We start from the raw sequence: 13,516 nt of genomic DNA on the forward strand, positions 1-13,516 counted from the left end.
AAATGCGTAGCAACTCATTTCCTGTGAAGGCTGGGGCCAGCCCCCTCAGTGAGTTTGAAGACCTCGGACTGGGACTAGATACCCCAGCGACTAGGAGGATCCCCCTGGGCCCATCACAGAACGAGGGCTGGGCCCTGACACCTAGTCATACCTTGGTCACGAAGTTTCCGAGAAGCGTACAAATCCATTGGTACCCTCTGGGCACTGGTTCCCTCCAATGTTACCTTCCTAGCAATGTCAGGCTCAATGGATCCCACAATTGCGCGACCTAAAATGCAAAATGTGTTAGGTTTTCAACGAGAACAATTTCAAGATATATCACTCCCAATTGACCACCAAGACCTGGTCTATGGGGCATGTATCCTGAAACATTCAATACATGGGACTGAGTTCCCAGATCTCGCATGGCTTGTTCCCAATGATCTTGCAAGCCCCAATGTTATACGACCTACTCTGATTGCAGTTGGCACCATTGCAATTGCCGATGCACTAGTAAAATGGCTACGTACCCAGCTGAAGGCTTTTATAACTGAAGAATGCAGCTTGGTCTTCCCATTCCATTTGATTATACCACAAGAGGATCGCATCCAAACTCTTCTGGAGCTTGAACAGGGGCTTGTTCAGATAGTTGTCACGACAACAGTGGGTAACGTTGGGCTTGACATGTCAGTCAAGGACGTAATCATCCTTGACCTTCCTGCAGACTTTGAGTCAATGACTCAGTGGAATGGCCAGGCAAGCCGTGATGGGAGTGGAGGCCATGTTATAATATATGCACCTGATGAAATACAAATCGAAAATAACTTTGACCTCTATGGTGACCAAGCCAACAAGAAGAAGTTGTCAAAGAACACCCTTGCAGCACAGGTGGCTTACCGAGATAAATGTGCACTGGGATTTGTGGAGTATTTCAACCCAGGTCATCCAAAGTGCTATCAGTGTGTGTCGTGTGGATATTATGATGAGCCCTACTATCGACCAGAGCAATGTTGTGAGGCTCCTGGATGCACACCTGGGCCACCAAATGATTATCAATCAGCAACGGATCACTATATGGAAAAACTTACATGACCAAGGAATGCTAATCTTGTTTCACTGCCCCATGATGACCAGAACCTGGAGAAGTATAGTCCAGGGATGATAAAGGTTTCCCTGAAGCTCCTATGGAACTGGCGAGAGAATATCTGGTCAATGTGTAAAGAAATGGGGGTTCAGGAGGTGACAAACCTCGATGGCCCCTCAGTTGTTACATGTCAGGGCACACCCCACCTGACCCTGTGCCGCACTGCCCTACTCCGCTCCCTCGCTATCACTCCCCGTTTCTTCTTTTCCCTTTCTTTCTTTCTTTCTATTTCTGTTCCACGGTTGACTTCCCCTTCTCTATGTATCACTACACACCTAACCCCGCTCCCCCAATCGCCACACACATTCCCACTCACAGAGCGGCACACCTCCGGGATCTCCCGCAGAGATACCCAGGGAAGTGTGGCTGTGTGCAGAGATGATGTGGCTCCTCCCATGTGACCCCAACCGCATGTATATAATAGTGCCTGGGGTGGGAACAGAAGAAGCAGCCTTCTTCTCAACTTCCCACTTCAGACTAAGTGGTCAGGGATGCTCACCCCGCAATGGGACCGCTGCTACGCATAGCCGACATCTGTCCCATCGAGTCCCTTGCACTGGGACCTCACTGCTTTCGGAGCTGTCCCTGACATTACACCGGATCAATCCCTGGAACAATTGGCATCAGGAATGCACCAAGGATATTGCAGGGAAAGATGCGAGGTGCTTGTTGAGGCTTGGGGCCGGGAATTTGGATTGGACACTCCAGAGACAGAATTGCTGATTGAGGTGATCAAGGATTCCAATAAGAGATGGGAGAGAGAACTGGAGGGGAAGGGATCTCGTAAGCGTAAAGCACTGAACAGGATGGTAGATGACGATAATGGTGCACTGGGTGAAGGAGAGACATCATCAGCAACTATACTTGGGAGGCCCTGACAAGTGGGGAAAAGGTCAATCAAACTCACAATAAAGGCTGCAAATGCTGATCAGGATGTTGAATAGAACTTGTAAGATGTAACGATGTGTCATAATAAAGAATGATAGTCATCATATCATGTATTTCTGAAGGAACGTTGGAAGTACTTTCCTGATTTTTTCCTCTCTGCATGCAAAACCATATAGGGAAATTGTTGTTTGGTTGCAGCCAGGAGAATATTGGTGCAGTGAATATTGAAGATAGCTAAGGCCGAGATGATTGATATCAGCCTCTATGTCTGCTTGGGTTCGACCTGGGTGCACTCGAGCAATCCCAAGCATGCCCAAGAAGCTTTGTAGGAGCTCACGGAGATTGACAATGTTTAGAGATACAGCTTCCCATAGAAAACTTGAGTCAAATGCATTCTTGTCAGGGATCAGTAACGACCCTGGACCCTATGCCGGCTGCGCATATGTGCATGGGAAGTATGCCAGTAATTCCCATCTACTCCGCTTACCTAAGCCCCGGTGGCCCAGATCATCTCCGGCATTGTTCTGGAACATTCTATGATCACGTGATTCTATCGGCAATCCGTTTGGTTTCCTTATTGCCGGACTCTACATGTATATAGCTGACCCTAAGATGGGGATGTCCCTTTCCCCCGGCTTTAATCACAACTAGGTTATCGGAGCAATCTGCACAAGCACACACATCCCCTGACAGTTCTTCTGCCCATTGAAAACATGCTTCAGCCAAAAGTTGAGGTGCTCTTGGAGAGGATCGCACTTGTGGAACTGCCCTGGCAATCCAGAAGGGTTGACCAAATAACAAGTGAGTATCATCAAGCGGGTCTCTGGTGACAAATGCCACCAAAAGTCACACACTTGGTGAAGAAGTTCATTACCATAGTTTGGGGAACCAACCCCAAAAAAATAAAAGCAGAGCCACTGTAATCAAATGTAAGCGCTTCTATGTGGGGACAGCATGGAATGAACACCTTGATGATTTCATATGTCTGGCCAATGTCACCATCATGTACACTTGTATTGAACTCATAAAGATGCAAGAGATCGCGATAAAGGAGAATGTTGTTATAAAGAAGTGTGTCACCTTCAGGATTGTCAGCTGAAGGGGCAGGCTGCACATCCTCACTTGCATTGTTGAGGTCTGTCCGGCGCTGAGGCAGAACGGAGGCTGGGCTAGGAAGTGGCGCACCAGCACCGTTGCTCAACCTATCTGTGTTGTGATTGTTGTTGTCATCGTCAGCGCTCATAATGGAAAGCCCATGGTCAAGATCAGGGTCCGAAGGTGACAATTGGGGGAAGGGACTGGGGTTGGGGGTGGGGACATTGGGCACATGCACACTAAAAAACCCTTTGGCAGTGCTGGTATTATGATGTTGAGCATATGTTGTGGCCTCAGTAGTTCCGTAGGTTGTATATATGGTACGCACAAGCTGAAGGAGAAATGAGAAACCACACTTGTGTAAGGGGAATCCAGGCTTACAGTAAGTCCTCAGTTCTTCCAAGAGGTGGAGCGTATCAGCACGACCTGAAGACACCAATAATTGGGGTGCTGAGTGTCCATGTAATATGGTTCTTCCAATGTTCCCATCAGTCGAAATACACGAATTGAAAGTGGGAACGAATGTTTACCTGGAAAAATGGAGAGTCATGGTGATTAGAACAACCTCAGCAAGCCGGAAACCTGGATAGAAGTCGACTTTATCAGGGTTAATCTTGCACCCCAGTCGATCAGCTGCAAAGCGAAGACCGATATCGCCTTTGCCGACTTTAGATGCCCAGTGCGCTTTGTAAATACCCTTCAGAAATGTCCATTTCATGTGCCAAAGTTCGATGACTGGAAGGACCCATTTATGAGAAGTAAACCAGGTGCGGCATGTCGATGTTTGTGCAAGCAACGTGTGAATGTGTGCAATGGTAGATTGATTGCTGGACACCGGAAACTGCCTCCCTTCCAATTCCTTGCGGCTGACTCCTAACTGACAGACAAACGCATCAAGAATGACATCGCGGTTTCCCTGAGTGTAGGCCTCATTAAAGCCCGAGCACTCTAGTAGATGGTACTCTGTCTTCTCCAGCTTGATGCGGTGCTTTGAATGCTTCTTGTATTGGAAATTGTCGACATCCTGCTTGAATCGTGCCAACTCAGGGATGTATTTGGTGAGAATCCTTAGGATATTTGCAATTGCAGCACTTTCCAACTGGCTGGCATCAAGGTCCAACTTGAGCTTCTCAAATGTGAGTTCTCCCTTTCCTGTAGCCTCGGCTTTCCGTTGGTAATACCCTGGGCCATCGAACGCTTTTGGATCCACATCCGGATTTACAATGACCATTGCTGCCATCCCGCTTTCCAGCGCACTCTGAGTCGTCAAGTTGGCTCTCCATGCCTGGTGGTACTGATTGATGTTGTCATAAAGGAGGTGAATCTGAACTTTTCCTGCAACAACTGTGTGCCCTATTGCTTTCAATGTTGCTTTCTTATCTAATCTGAGACTGTGGAGTCATCCAATGGTACTGCTGTATGCTGTTGCGATACCCATGCGACCCAGCATGGCATGGACTGACCAGTGAGCACTAGTTGTGAATAGGGTGTTGCCAATTACTGTCTGCATCATGTTCGCTTTCACAGAACGGAAGTACGCCAGGATTAAATCTGTCACAGTACATCCCTATAGAGCAGCGTCAGCACACCAGGTAAGCAGAGCTTCTTTCACTCACCAGCCACAGGTCTCTCATGTTATTTGTGCCACGCCCTCTCGCACCCTCCTGGGCTTCTTTTTGCATAGACAACAAGCGGCCAACGTTCCCATTGCCAACTGCTGCCATTGTGAGGATTGACCACATCACCAGAGCTCTCTTCTGTATCAGCTCCTGGGTGTGTGAATGAGAATGTCATCATTTTGGCCCAGGTGAGTGCTATAGAACCATCCGCACAGAGGGTGCTTTCTTTAACGAGGGATTTCATCTCACTGTTAATCTCATCCAGAACTTCGCGAAGGAAATACTGCTTCAAACTATTGTGAGCCCTCACTCCATCCCAAACATTTATGTTGTCAAATCCTGGGACTAGCATCACACCTGCCATCGCGCATGTTGCAGGAATATCCGGGTGGAATGATGGGATGGCAGGTGGTCGTGCATATCTGGGAAGGGGATGGTAAGTGGTGCTAGTTTCATGCAGTCTATCCTGACTCAACCAATGGTGAAACATTAGTTGCACAGCATCGATGGGCTGGGTTCCTGTCTTGGTCCATCCTTGGAGAAAAGTGGCAAGTGCAGATTGTGAGTTTTGGGTTAGTTTATCTTCATTCTCTGGGTCTAAAATGATTGCAAAGAATTGACCAATCGTCAGATTTTGCTGGCAGAGGGTGGTGAGAATAATTTCAGCTCGTTGAACCTCCATCAGAACGCCCTTGTGAGTTTCTGGGTTCACTGCAGCACTGTCACGGCCGTGCATTCCGGCCCGTTAGCTGCCCATCCTGATGCTGCCCGAGCCCATTCTCGCTATGCGAGCGTGAGCACGAGCCCCAACCTCAGCCCTATCCTCCCTGAGGACTCCCTGCTCACTCCCCTGCTTGCCCCTAGGCTTCCCTATACTTGGCTGACTCCCCCGCTGCTGCACCAGCCTTCCCACCCTGAGTCTGCCTCCAGCACTGTGCCCAGCACGACTCCCCTACCCCGCCCACTTGGCCCCTACAGGGCCGCTATCATCCCCACGCCCGACTCCAGCCCAACTCCGAGTCCAGCGCCGCTATGATACCATCGCCGCTATCGTGGCCCTACGCTCTTTCCTTTATTTATCTGTTATTGTTTGTTTTGACCCTCGGTCATTGCCAGCCGCTATGCGGCCAACCCCGCTCCTTATCCTTGTTTGCTTCCGGACCCTTCGGCCTTCGGCCCGGGTCCGCTTCCATTCATTTCTTCCTCCTATATATATCCTGTATACTACATTATAGTACTTTAGTGTCACGGCCCGGCAATTCCCACGGTCAGGTGATCACTCCCCAAGCCTTCTTCCTCCCCCGCTCCGACCCCGTCAACCCCGCTACCCGCCCGACGCCACCTGGACAAGCCTGCCACCCTTCCCCATCACCACTACCTGTTTCCACGGCCCGTCACAGGCCTACGAGTCGTTCTTTATCACACTTGTCTTTCTTGATGGCCGTACACGGCCGTCCTTCTCCCACACTCTTTGTTTGTTTTCGCTTCTTCTTAACCCCGCCCGCAATCTCCATGAGATCTGGCGACTCAATCCCATTCATTCCGTTATACTTAAATACCGGTTGTACACTACCTAGTTCTGCAGTTCGAAAATCAACTAGGGTTACCCCCCGCACTCTCTGTCCGACCCAATCGCACCTCCTGCCTCCTGAAATATCGGGGCCGCATCAAGTACGAGGCGCAACGCTCACGAACGAGTTGTTGAAGCCGAAACCCCTTTCCGCCGCGATTGTTATCCCCGCCCTTGACGGGCTGTTACGCCGAAGCAGCGGACCTTAATGGTCGCCGACGGCGAGTCACGGTAACGTATTCCCACGCCCTGACATTTAGCTCTAATATCGATGTGACCACGACCCCTAAGTCCTGACCCCAGCAAGGCAACCCCAGTGAGTCTGAAATGAGGGCCAAGAGACAGCTAGGGGGCACAGCACTCCCTTTAGAGTTGCTGAGGCTGAATGCCCTACCCTTGGGCCTTGTTCGCGGCATCACGGCCATCACAGCCAATAGCGGCCCGCATAGGCGACCTTCGGTGCCAACCCCAGACCAGTGTCTAACAAGCACAAGACTCCATTGACCCACATGATGTGCATGCATAGACACAGGCTCACAGGATGTGAAGGCTCGACGAACTGCACAGTGCCGAATTTGCGGTGTCTACTTTCGATGTGGAGAAATTGTTGTATGCATTCCATGCATTGATCATTTGTGTATGCCCAATATTTCCATTCAGTCTTATGTTCTCTCATTTTGTTTTCTAGTGAAACATGGGGCTCCAGAACGAGTGTTTAAGGATTCACTTGTTGCCAAAACATTGGCTGATTTCAACATGCAACCTTCCGGCATTGCCAGCGGCTCTTCTACATTGTCACATCCCCTGCCACCACCTTTGGCCACTGAAGCCCCAGTTGAACCACCTCTTGATGACATCCTCACTGGACTTAGCATGCAGCTCCAGCACCACCACCAAAATGTTTCAGACCAGTGCCTCGCAAAAGGTCGATTGCAGAATGGAGCCCTTCAGCATGCTATGACTGAAAAACAGTCAAACCATGGTTTACATGCAGCATACCAGCAGAGAATTGCCACTGTCCAAGGCCAAACAATTAGGGTTGATGTTCTTGGTTTTTGCACTGAGAAAAATAAGTTGGTGCAGGTAAGACTCACAGTTGAGTTGTGTTCGCTTATTTGATGCACTTCTGTAGCTCAACCCCTTGCGACTCAATGAAACTTATGAAAATAAGGCTTATGTATCCGTGGTGGAGGCCGACCTTCTGTTCAAATTTTGTCAAAGTCATAGTAAATTATATCTGTTATTGCCAGAGGTCAAAAGGTGAGTAGAACATGGATAGAATCATTCTGTTCCATCGTTTTGGTGCTTATATTTAACCTTCATAGCGACATCCTGACATTCTACTGGCATGTGAATTATAAACGGCCCAGATATGTGATACTCTCGATATCGGAGTGGAGGGGGAATATGATTGCTGAGTTATTTAATCACCTCGCACTTAAGCATCACATCAGTGCAGATGATGTCAAGGAGCAGCAGATCACTTTGCACATCTGCTCTAACTTGACTGACCCTGTGTCAGGGCACACACCCTGACTAGCCCGGACCCGGACCCGTGTCCAGACCCACTTCCACCTGCCGCCCTTCCCACATGTGTGCACGCTCCACACGCCGCATGCTCCGCACGCCACATGCTCCGGGCCCGGTTCCTACCCCTTCATGTGACTTCCAGGTATCCCCGGAAGTTTTGCTGATATTGTGGCCACTGTGGGAAGATGAGAAGTTAGCTTCCTTCTCATCTCCTTACCCACAGTAGGCAGGTGTATTCTATATTGCCTTTATCTATACATCTCCTTACCCACAGTAGATTGTGCCCTGGATAGGGCTGGCCAGACCTGAGGCTGTGGGCCATAGGGGAGGGTCATGGGGACCCAGGAGTCGTCCCCTGACACCCTGTAAGTTTTGAAGCGGCATTAAACCTTTTCCCCAATCTCACCATACACATCAGATCCCTCCATCCCCCCAAAAAAGTAGGAAACAGAAGAGTGACCATGCAGAGGATAATGGCAAGTATTATTCTGGTAGTTTCTTATTCATATGATACTCACCATCCCCTCTAGACTCAGAATCAAAATGTCTGTGCTCTTGTGCCCATAAGCCACTCTACAAGAGCACACCATGGGTAGACCCCAATGTTGACTTACTCAATGTCATTGTCATATCTGTACATACCTGATCCTGATTCAACTCCCAGACCCCCATCTTCACCACCTCCAGAGTCCTACCCTATCTCCATCCACTCTGATACTCACCTTCGGACCAAACATCACTCCTCTCACCACCCTCCTCCTCTTATTCCTCCTCTCACTCCTCTCGCCACCCTTCTCCTCTTATTCCTCACAACACCTCCACTCTTCCATTACTCTCCTACCCTACTTCCGTCCGCTCCAATACTCACCTTCGGACCTGACACCTTTCCTCTCCTCCACTCCTCTCCCTGCTCCTCTCTTCTCTCTCCTCCCTCCTCCCCTCTTCCACCAAACCTCCGGCAAGTTACGACCCTCCACCGCTATCCCATACCCTGTACTCAGACACTGTACCTTTGCTCCGAGATTCTGTCATAGTTCCGACCTCAGACTTTGACTCCACCTTGGCTTAAGTCCATTGCATTGGTGACCTCATACTACATAAACACCATTGCCAACATTCCTCAGACTTTCAACCCCGCCTCCATAACCTCCATAACCTCCAAGCTCCACGGATCATACCTGGCACTTTTGCCACTTGTAATGTATCTTTTGCGCTTTCCCCTCATCCTTATTTAGACTGCTGCTTCTCCCCATTCTGGTCAGTTAGTCATCATCCCCACTTCACCCACCTTCCTGCCCCTCTGGGCTTCGCCCTCCCTATCTCCTTTCAGATGTACCACAGGTTCTGACCTATGACCCTTGGTACCGCTCTGCTTTCATCTTCCCTTTGTCCTGTTTGGACACCTTTGTTCCAATTCGGACCCTCTTTGTTTCCTCATGCTTTTGCCCTCTCCATTATATACTCGCACTTGTACATACTCATTTTAGGCCCTTAGTCTAAAATCGACCTGAAATGCCCCCTAGAGACTTCCTGCTCAATGCCTCTGAAATTAAGGACCAAATGGACAAACAGCAATGGCACAGCACTCCACATGAGTTGCTGAGGCCAAGGTCCCTCCTTGCTAAGTCTCCAGTTCCCCTCCAGAATTGTCCACCCTCGCCCAGTTCTAACAGTCATATCCTGCCCAAGCAAAGTCAAATCCTACTCAACTTTCAAAGGGAAAATGATACTGATGACAATCAAAAAGCGTGTTCTGAGTTTGGAGAGTGGCCTTCCCAAAGTCAAGGATGTCCCCAACACAGTGGAGGTTCTGGTTGTGGGAAACTGGCATGATGGCTTAGAATTAGCAAAGGCTGGTCAATTGTTTTATGCATTGGGGTACATTGGGGATGGGTTCTCAAAAGTCGTGATCTATGTGAGTAGTGCACTTGTGCTTTATTCCCTGATCTGTACTTAAGTGCCCACATCAGGGTCGGGAAGGTGAACATGGCTTAGCAATCTGTGTGCCGAAGCAATCAGTGCATACTGAAAAGGAGGTCAAGTACTACCTGGAGTGTGAGCTTCATATCACAGGAATGGCCCAACAATTTGCCATGAACTTCATGAACAATGTGAAATGGGCAGTTCAAGATTGCACGCTTAGATGCAGTGATTTTGTTAGTAAGTATGCATGTCCCATATTCTTACAGCCAACTAAACCATGATCAATAGGCATCCAGTTCAACACTGATGGGATGTTCATAGGGACCCTAGTTGAGGAAATGCCACATGCATTGTTGGAGCCCATTCTTCCATATGATACATTTATTGCCACCAAATTTCTTCCCCATCCACCCCAAGCACAAGGATTTCAGAAGTTCACTGGGTCCGCGGTCGATGTTGAGCCATCGCTATGTCCATCTGAGCATAATACTATGGATGCATTTCAGCATTGTACTAACAGGGTGTCCAGCAGAAAATACTTGATTACCGACCTTCAAGGTATGTGAAGACTCCTTACTTAGACTCCTTACTTCTTTGGGAAAATATTTATTTCTACAACTAGGTATTTGGAGTGGTTCCTCCAATGCCAGCTGTTGGATGCTTTTTGATCCCCAAGGGCACTCATCTAATTTCAGGCAAGTCCCATCTGATTACAATGGTGAATGACTATAACTTATAACCACACCTTAGATCAGATGGCACAAATCTTGGACTGGGTTACTTCGATGAAGGAGTCCGTGCAATAAATGCATATCTCAAGGGACATAAGTGTAACAAGATTTGTGCTGCCATTGGCTTGGACACCGACTCAGATGACGATGATAGTAGTAGAAAGAGTGGGACTGAAATGGAGGGGAGGGAAGGGCCGGGCTCTAGCAAACAATTTTCTGGCCACAATGAGGAAGATGAGCTAGCAGACAATGATTAGGGTAATTTGTCAACATTGTTTGAATTATTCTAAGCTTCTATCCTTGGAAATAGAATACTAGAAAAGCCAGTGTCGGTTCTACATCATGGACAACATTTTGCAAAAGATGACCCACACATTGTGAATTGAGAGTTCATGGACATTCAAGGAGTCATATATTTTCTTAGCACTCTCTGCATACTCCAGGGGCACAAATTGAAGGGAATCACTGGAAAGTTCTCCCTTCATGTGACGGACAATTTTGACATTGATGTCCCATAAAAGCATGTTCCTCATGCCAAACTTCCCTGGGAGCACATAGGCAATATTTGCAGAGACTCCTGAAGGCCCAACCTTGTTGTTGAGTTTGCAAACCCTAAAGGCATTTTGCTCTAAATGCCATTTATCCGATTCCTGAGTCAGGAAAAATGACCAGAGCCACCGGCACAAAGCACTAGGATAAGTGGTAAGATTATGTTGTGAAATGCGCAGAACTACTTACTAGTGCACTAGGTTTCCAGGATTGTATATCCCCTCTTGCTCTCCTTGCCTAAACACTAGGACCATCTTATCACCAAAATCCTCACACAGCCGAAGCCATCACCTTTCAATCATGATATTGCAGGTACTGGAAGTAAAATGATGAACTGGAAGCTCATCGCTGTCCAGTTCAGGATAGAAAAATTCCCTAACATGCAAGATATGTCACATATCTCGAACGTAAGGATTCACAAAACCACAAACTGTAAAGTATGACCATATGCACACATAAGTGTAGTTGTCACGACCCGACATATCCGTCACTTCTGTCAACGCATCCTATTGCCACTTGGCCCATCCCTCCCACTATCATCATCATCCGTCCACCCACCCGTCCACCCATCACCCTCATCTGCACTTCCTCCCTCACATGCATACCTTCCAACCTAGGTTGCCTGCTTCATTGTTGTCCACTTGCCAGCCAGACAGCTTGCTAGACAGCTGGATGGTTCTTTCTCTTTTGTCCACTTGCGGACTATTGTTCTTCCTTTTGTTCCTTGCTTGCCTTTTGTTGACCAAGTTTGCTGATATTAACTATTTGTTCCTTTCTTCATTCATTAATATCGTGCTTGATATGCCACTCCTTCCGGGCCGGTCTCATTTAGTTACTTGTGTTTATAACGCATGTAGGTTACACCGGATGTACCTTAGTTCGTATATCGACTTGGATTCCCCCTCTAGACTCCTCTCTTCATCATAAGGCTCCTGTCTGAAATTGGGACACCAACATAAGAACGAAGTGCAGCACTCCACCTGAGTCGCTGAAGCTAAAGTCCTGCCCCTCCGACCTTATGGGTCCAGATGACTTCACGTGCCTTGCAGGTCACCTGGATACATGTCTGGCACGTTCCTGACAGTAGTCTCTGATCCATGGTCCATTGTCGATTGAACTGGAATCCCTATGATTGAGGCTACTGAGGAACAGCGGTGCAGTGATAACAGCCAGGCACATACCACCAAGCTCTTCAACCAACTCAAGATAAACATATGCAATCGTCTCCTTCAAGCGGTTATCAGGTAATAACTTGAGTTTCAGCCATTTCCCTGTTGCAACGTCGTGTATCCCATAGATTGAGAAGCCTATTTTCTTCAGTTTCTCATGGCCATCACCACTCCATTCTGCACCTGGGCCGACGCTAATAGGGTGTCGCCTGATCTTCTTGCCACAGGGCTCTCGCTTTTCAAACCCTTCAAGCTCGAATTGCTGCATGATCTCACTAACATGCTCCCTGAGGATTCAGTTCAGCTGGGGCAAAGGTAAGGAAGGCCAAGCAGTAAACAACACTTACTGTCTCAGGTGGACTCCTGTTTCCATTGCTATCTTTGCATGTGTCAATCTGACTCCTCTCCTCATGTTTGGATCTTTGTCCATCTGGTCTAGCACGAGTTGAGTTTCATGGGTGGAGTGCATCTTCTTTGCTGTGGTACGAGATCCTACAAGACCTAGTTCTTTCCTCCGATGCCGGATTGTTTGGACACTAGAATCAGACTCACAGTTATGAATCTGAATGTTTTCATAACATAGAAAATACCTCATATGAATGGGCTCAGGCTCAGCTGCAAGCAGCTCCTTTATTACCACAGGGTTTGTGATGAACTCCTTATGGTATCGCTGCAATGCTTCAGTGAGGTGGGCATCCGAAGCCTTGGCTGAAGGAGAGCTGACAGTGAACCAGTAGCATGAGGCAAGATCTACTCACAGACAAAATCATATTGATTTTTCCCACTGGGGTTATGATTGTGTGCCATCGAGGTGGTGGAAGATGGTGGTCAAGCAATAGGATAGGTTTTAAATGCTTTGGAGCAGTGGCAGCTGAGTGTTCCTGTTAAAGAGAGGCTGGTCACCTGCCTAAGCTGAGTGGCGAGCAAGGATTAGAGTGCCAACAAGAGTGACTCTCGGAATTGTAGAAGCCTGATGTCACATAATACTGTACTAACACAACCAACAACCTGTCACACATCACGCGAAGGTCTTGGATTGAATTAAAAATCGACAAAATTGAATTGATTTATGGCTCTGGTAACTCCCAGAGGCCGTGGGAAGAGGTTGTTGGTCGTGCCAGTACAGTATAGCAGAAAGCAACCCAACCCGGTTCAGAGTAGCCAAGGGGAATAGATGTTGGGAGCCAAAGCCCATGTCAGGGCAATAGCCCTGAACCCCAAGTCACATGTAAATTAGATACATATAGTCACGTGGGTAAGCGGGAACCTCCAGGTAACTGCTTACACACCACTGTAAAATACACATACTTGTATCACTT

General features: G+C 48.1%; 5 protein-coding genes across 5 annotated transcripts; 3 read left to right on the forward strand and 2 right to left on the reverse strand.

The window, feature by feature from the left end:
• Positions 1-234: 234 nt before the first annotated feature.
• Positions 235-1,071, forward strand: EI90DRAFT_3123708 (uncharacterized protein; the record flags this gene model as incomplete). The annotated part of the gene is made up of 1 exon (XM_039063636.1): positions 235-1,071. The coding sequence occupies one exon, from the start codon at positions 235-237 to the stop codon at positions 1,069-1,071; it is 837 nt and encodes a 278-aa protein (XP_038915854.1).
• Positions 1,072-2,729: 1,658 nt separating this feature from the next.
• Positions 2,730-4,830, reverse strand: EI90DRAFT_3016490 (uncharacterized protein; the record flags this gene model as incomplete). Its single annotated transcript, XM_039056994.1, has 6 exons — positions 2,730-2,780; positions 2,866-2,928; positions 2,979-3,345; positions 3,637-4,497; positions 4,570-4,673; positions 4,723-4,830. 6 exons carry the CDS (start codon positions 4,828-4,830, stop codon positions 2,730-2,732), a joined length of 1,554 nt encoding a protein of 517 aa, XP_038915855.1.
• Positions 4,831-7,051: 2,221 nt separating this feature from the next.
• Positions 7,052-7,831, forward strand: EI90DRAFT_3123710 (uncharacterized protein; the record flags this gene model as incomplete). Its single annotated transcript, XM_039063637.1, has 3 exons — positions 7,052-7,378; positions 7,428-7,555; positions 7,621-7,831. 3 exons carry the CDS (start codon positions 7,052-7,054, stop codon positions 7,829-7,831), a joined length of 666 nt encoding a protein of 221 aa, XP_038915856.1.
• Positions 7,832-9,557: 1,726 nt separating this feature from the next.
• On the forward strand, positions 9,558-10,474 carry EI90DRAFT_3016492 (uncharacterized protein; the record flags this gene model as incomplete). The annotated part of the gene is made up of 4 exons (XM_039056995.1): positions 9,558-9,740; positions 9,796-9,985; positions 10,037-10,306; positions 10,371-10,474. 4 exons carry the CDS (start codon positions 9,558-9,560, stop codon positions 10,472-10,474), a joined length of 747 nt encoding a protein of 248 aa, XP_038915857.1.
• A 1,588-nt stretch (positions 10,475-12,062) lies between these two features.
• On the reverse strand, positions 12,063-13,004 carry EI90DRAFT_3123712 (uncharacterized protein; the record flags this gene model as incomplete). The annotated part of the gene is made up of 5 exons (XM_039063638.1): positions 12,063-12,154; positions 12,210-12,484; positions 12,545-12,733; positions 12,788-12,905; positions 12,956-13,004. The coding sequence occupies 5 exons, from the start codon at positions 13,002-13,004 to the stop codon at positions 12,063-12,065; spliced, it is 723 nt and encodes a 240-aa protein (XP_038915858.1).
• Positions 13,005-13,516: the final 512 nt, after the last annotated feature.

This window comes from Cantharellus anzutake (genome assembly GCF_015039405.1).
Source record: "Cantharellus anzutake strain C23 chromosome Unknown EI90scaffold_24, whole genome shotgun sequence".
Taxonomy (NCBI): domain Eukaryota; kingdom Fungi; phylum Basidiomycota; class Agaricomycetes; order Cantharellales; family Hydnaceae; genus Cantharellus; species Cantharellus anzutake.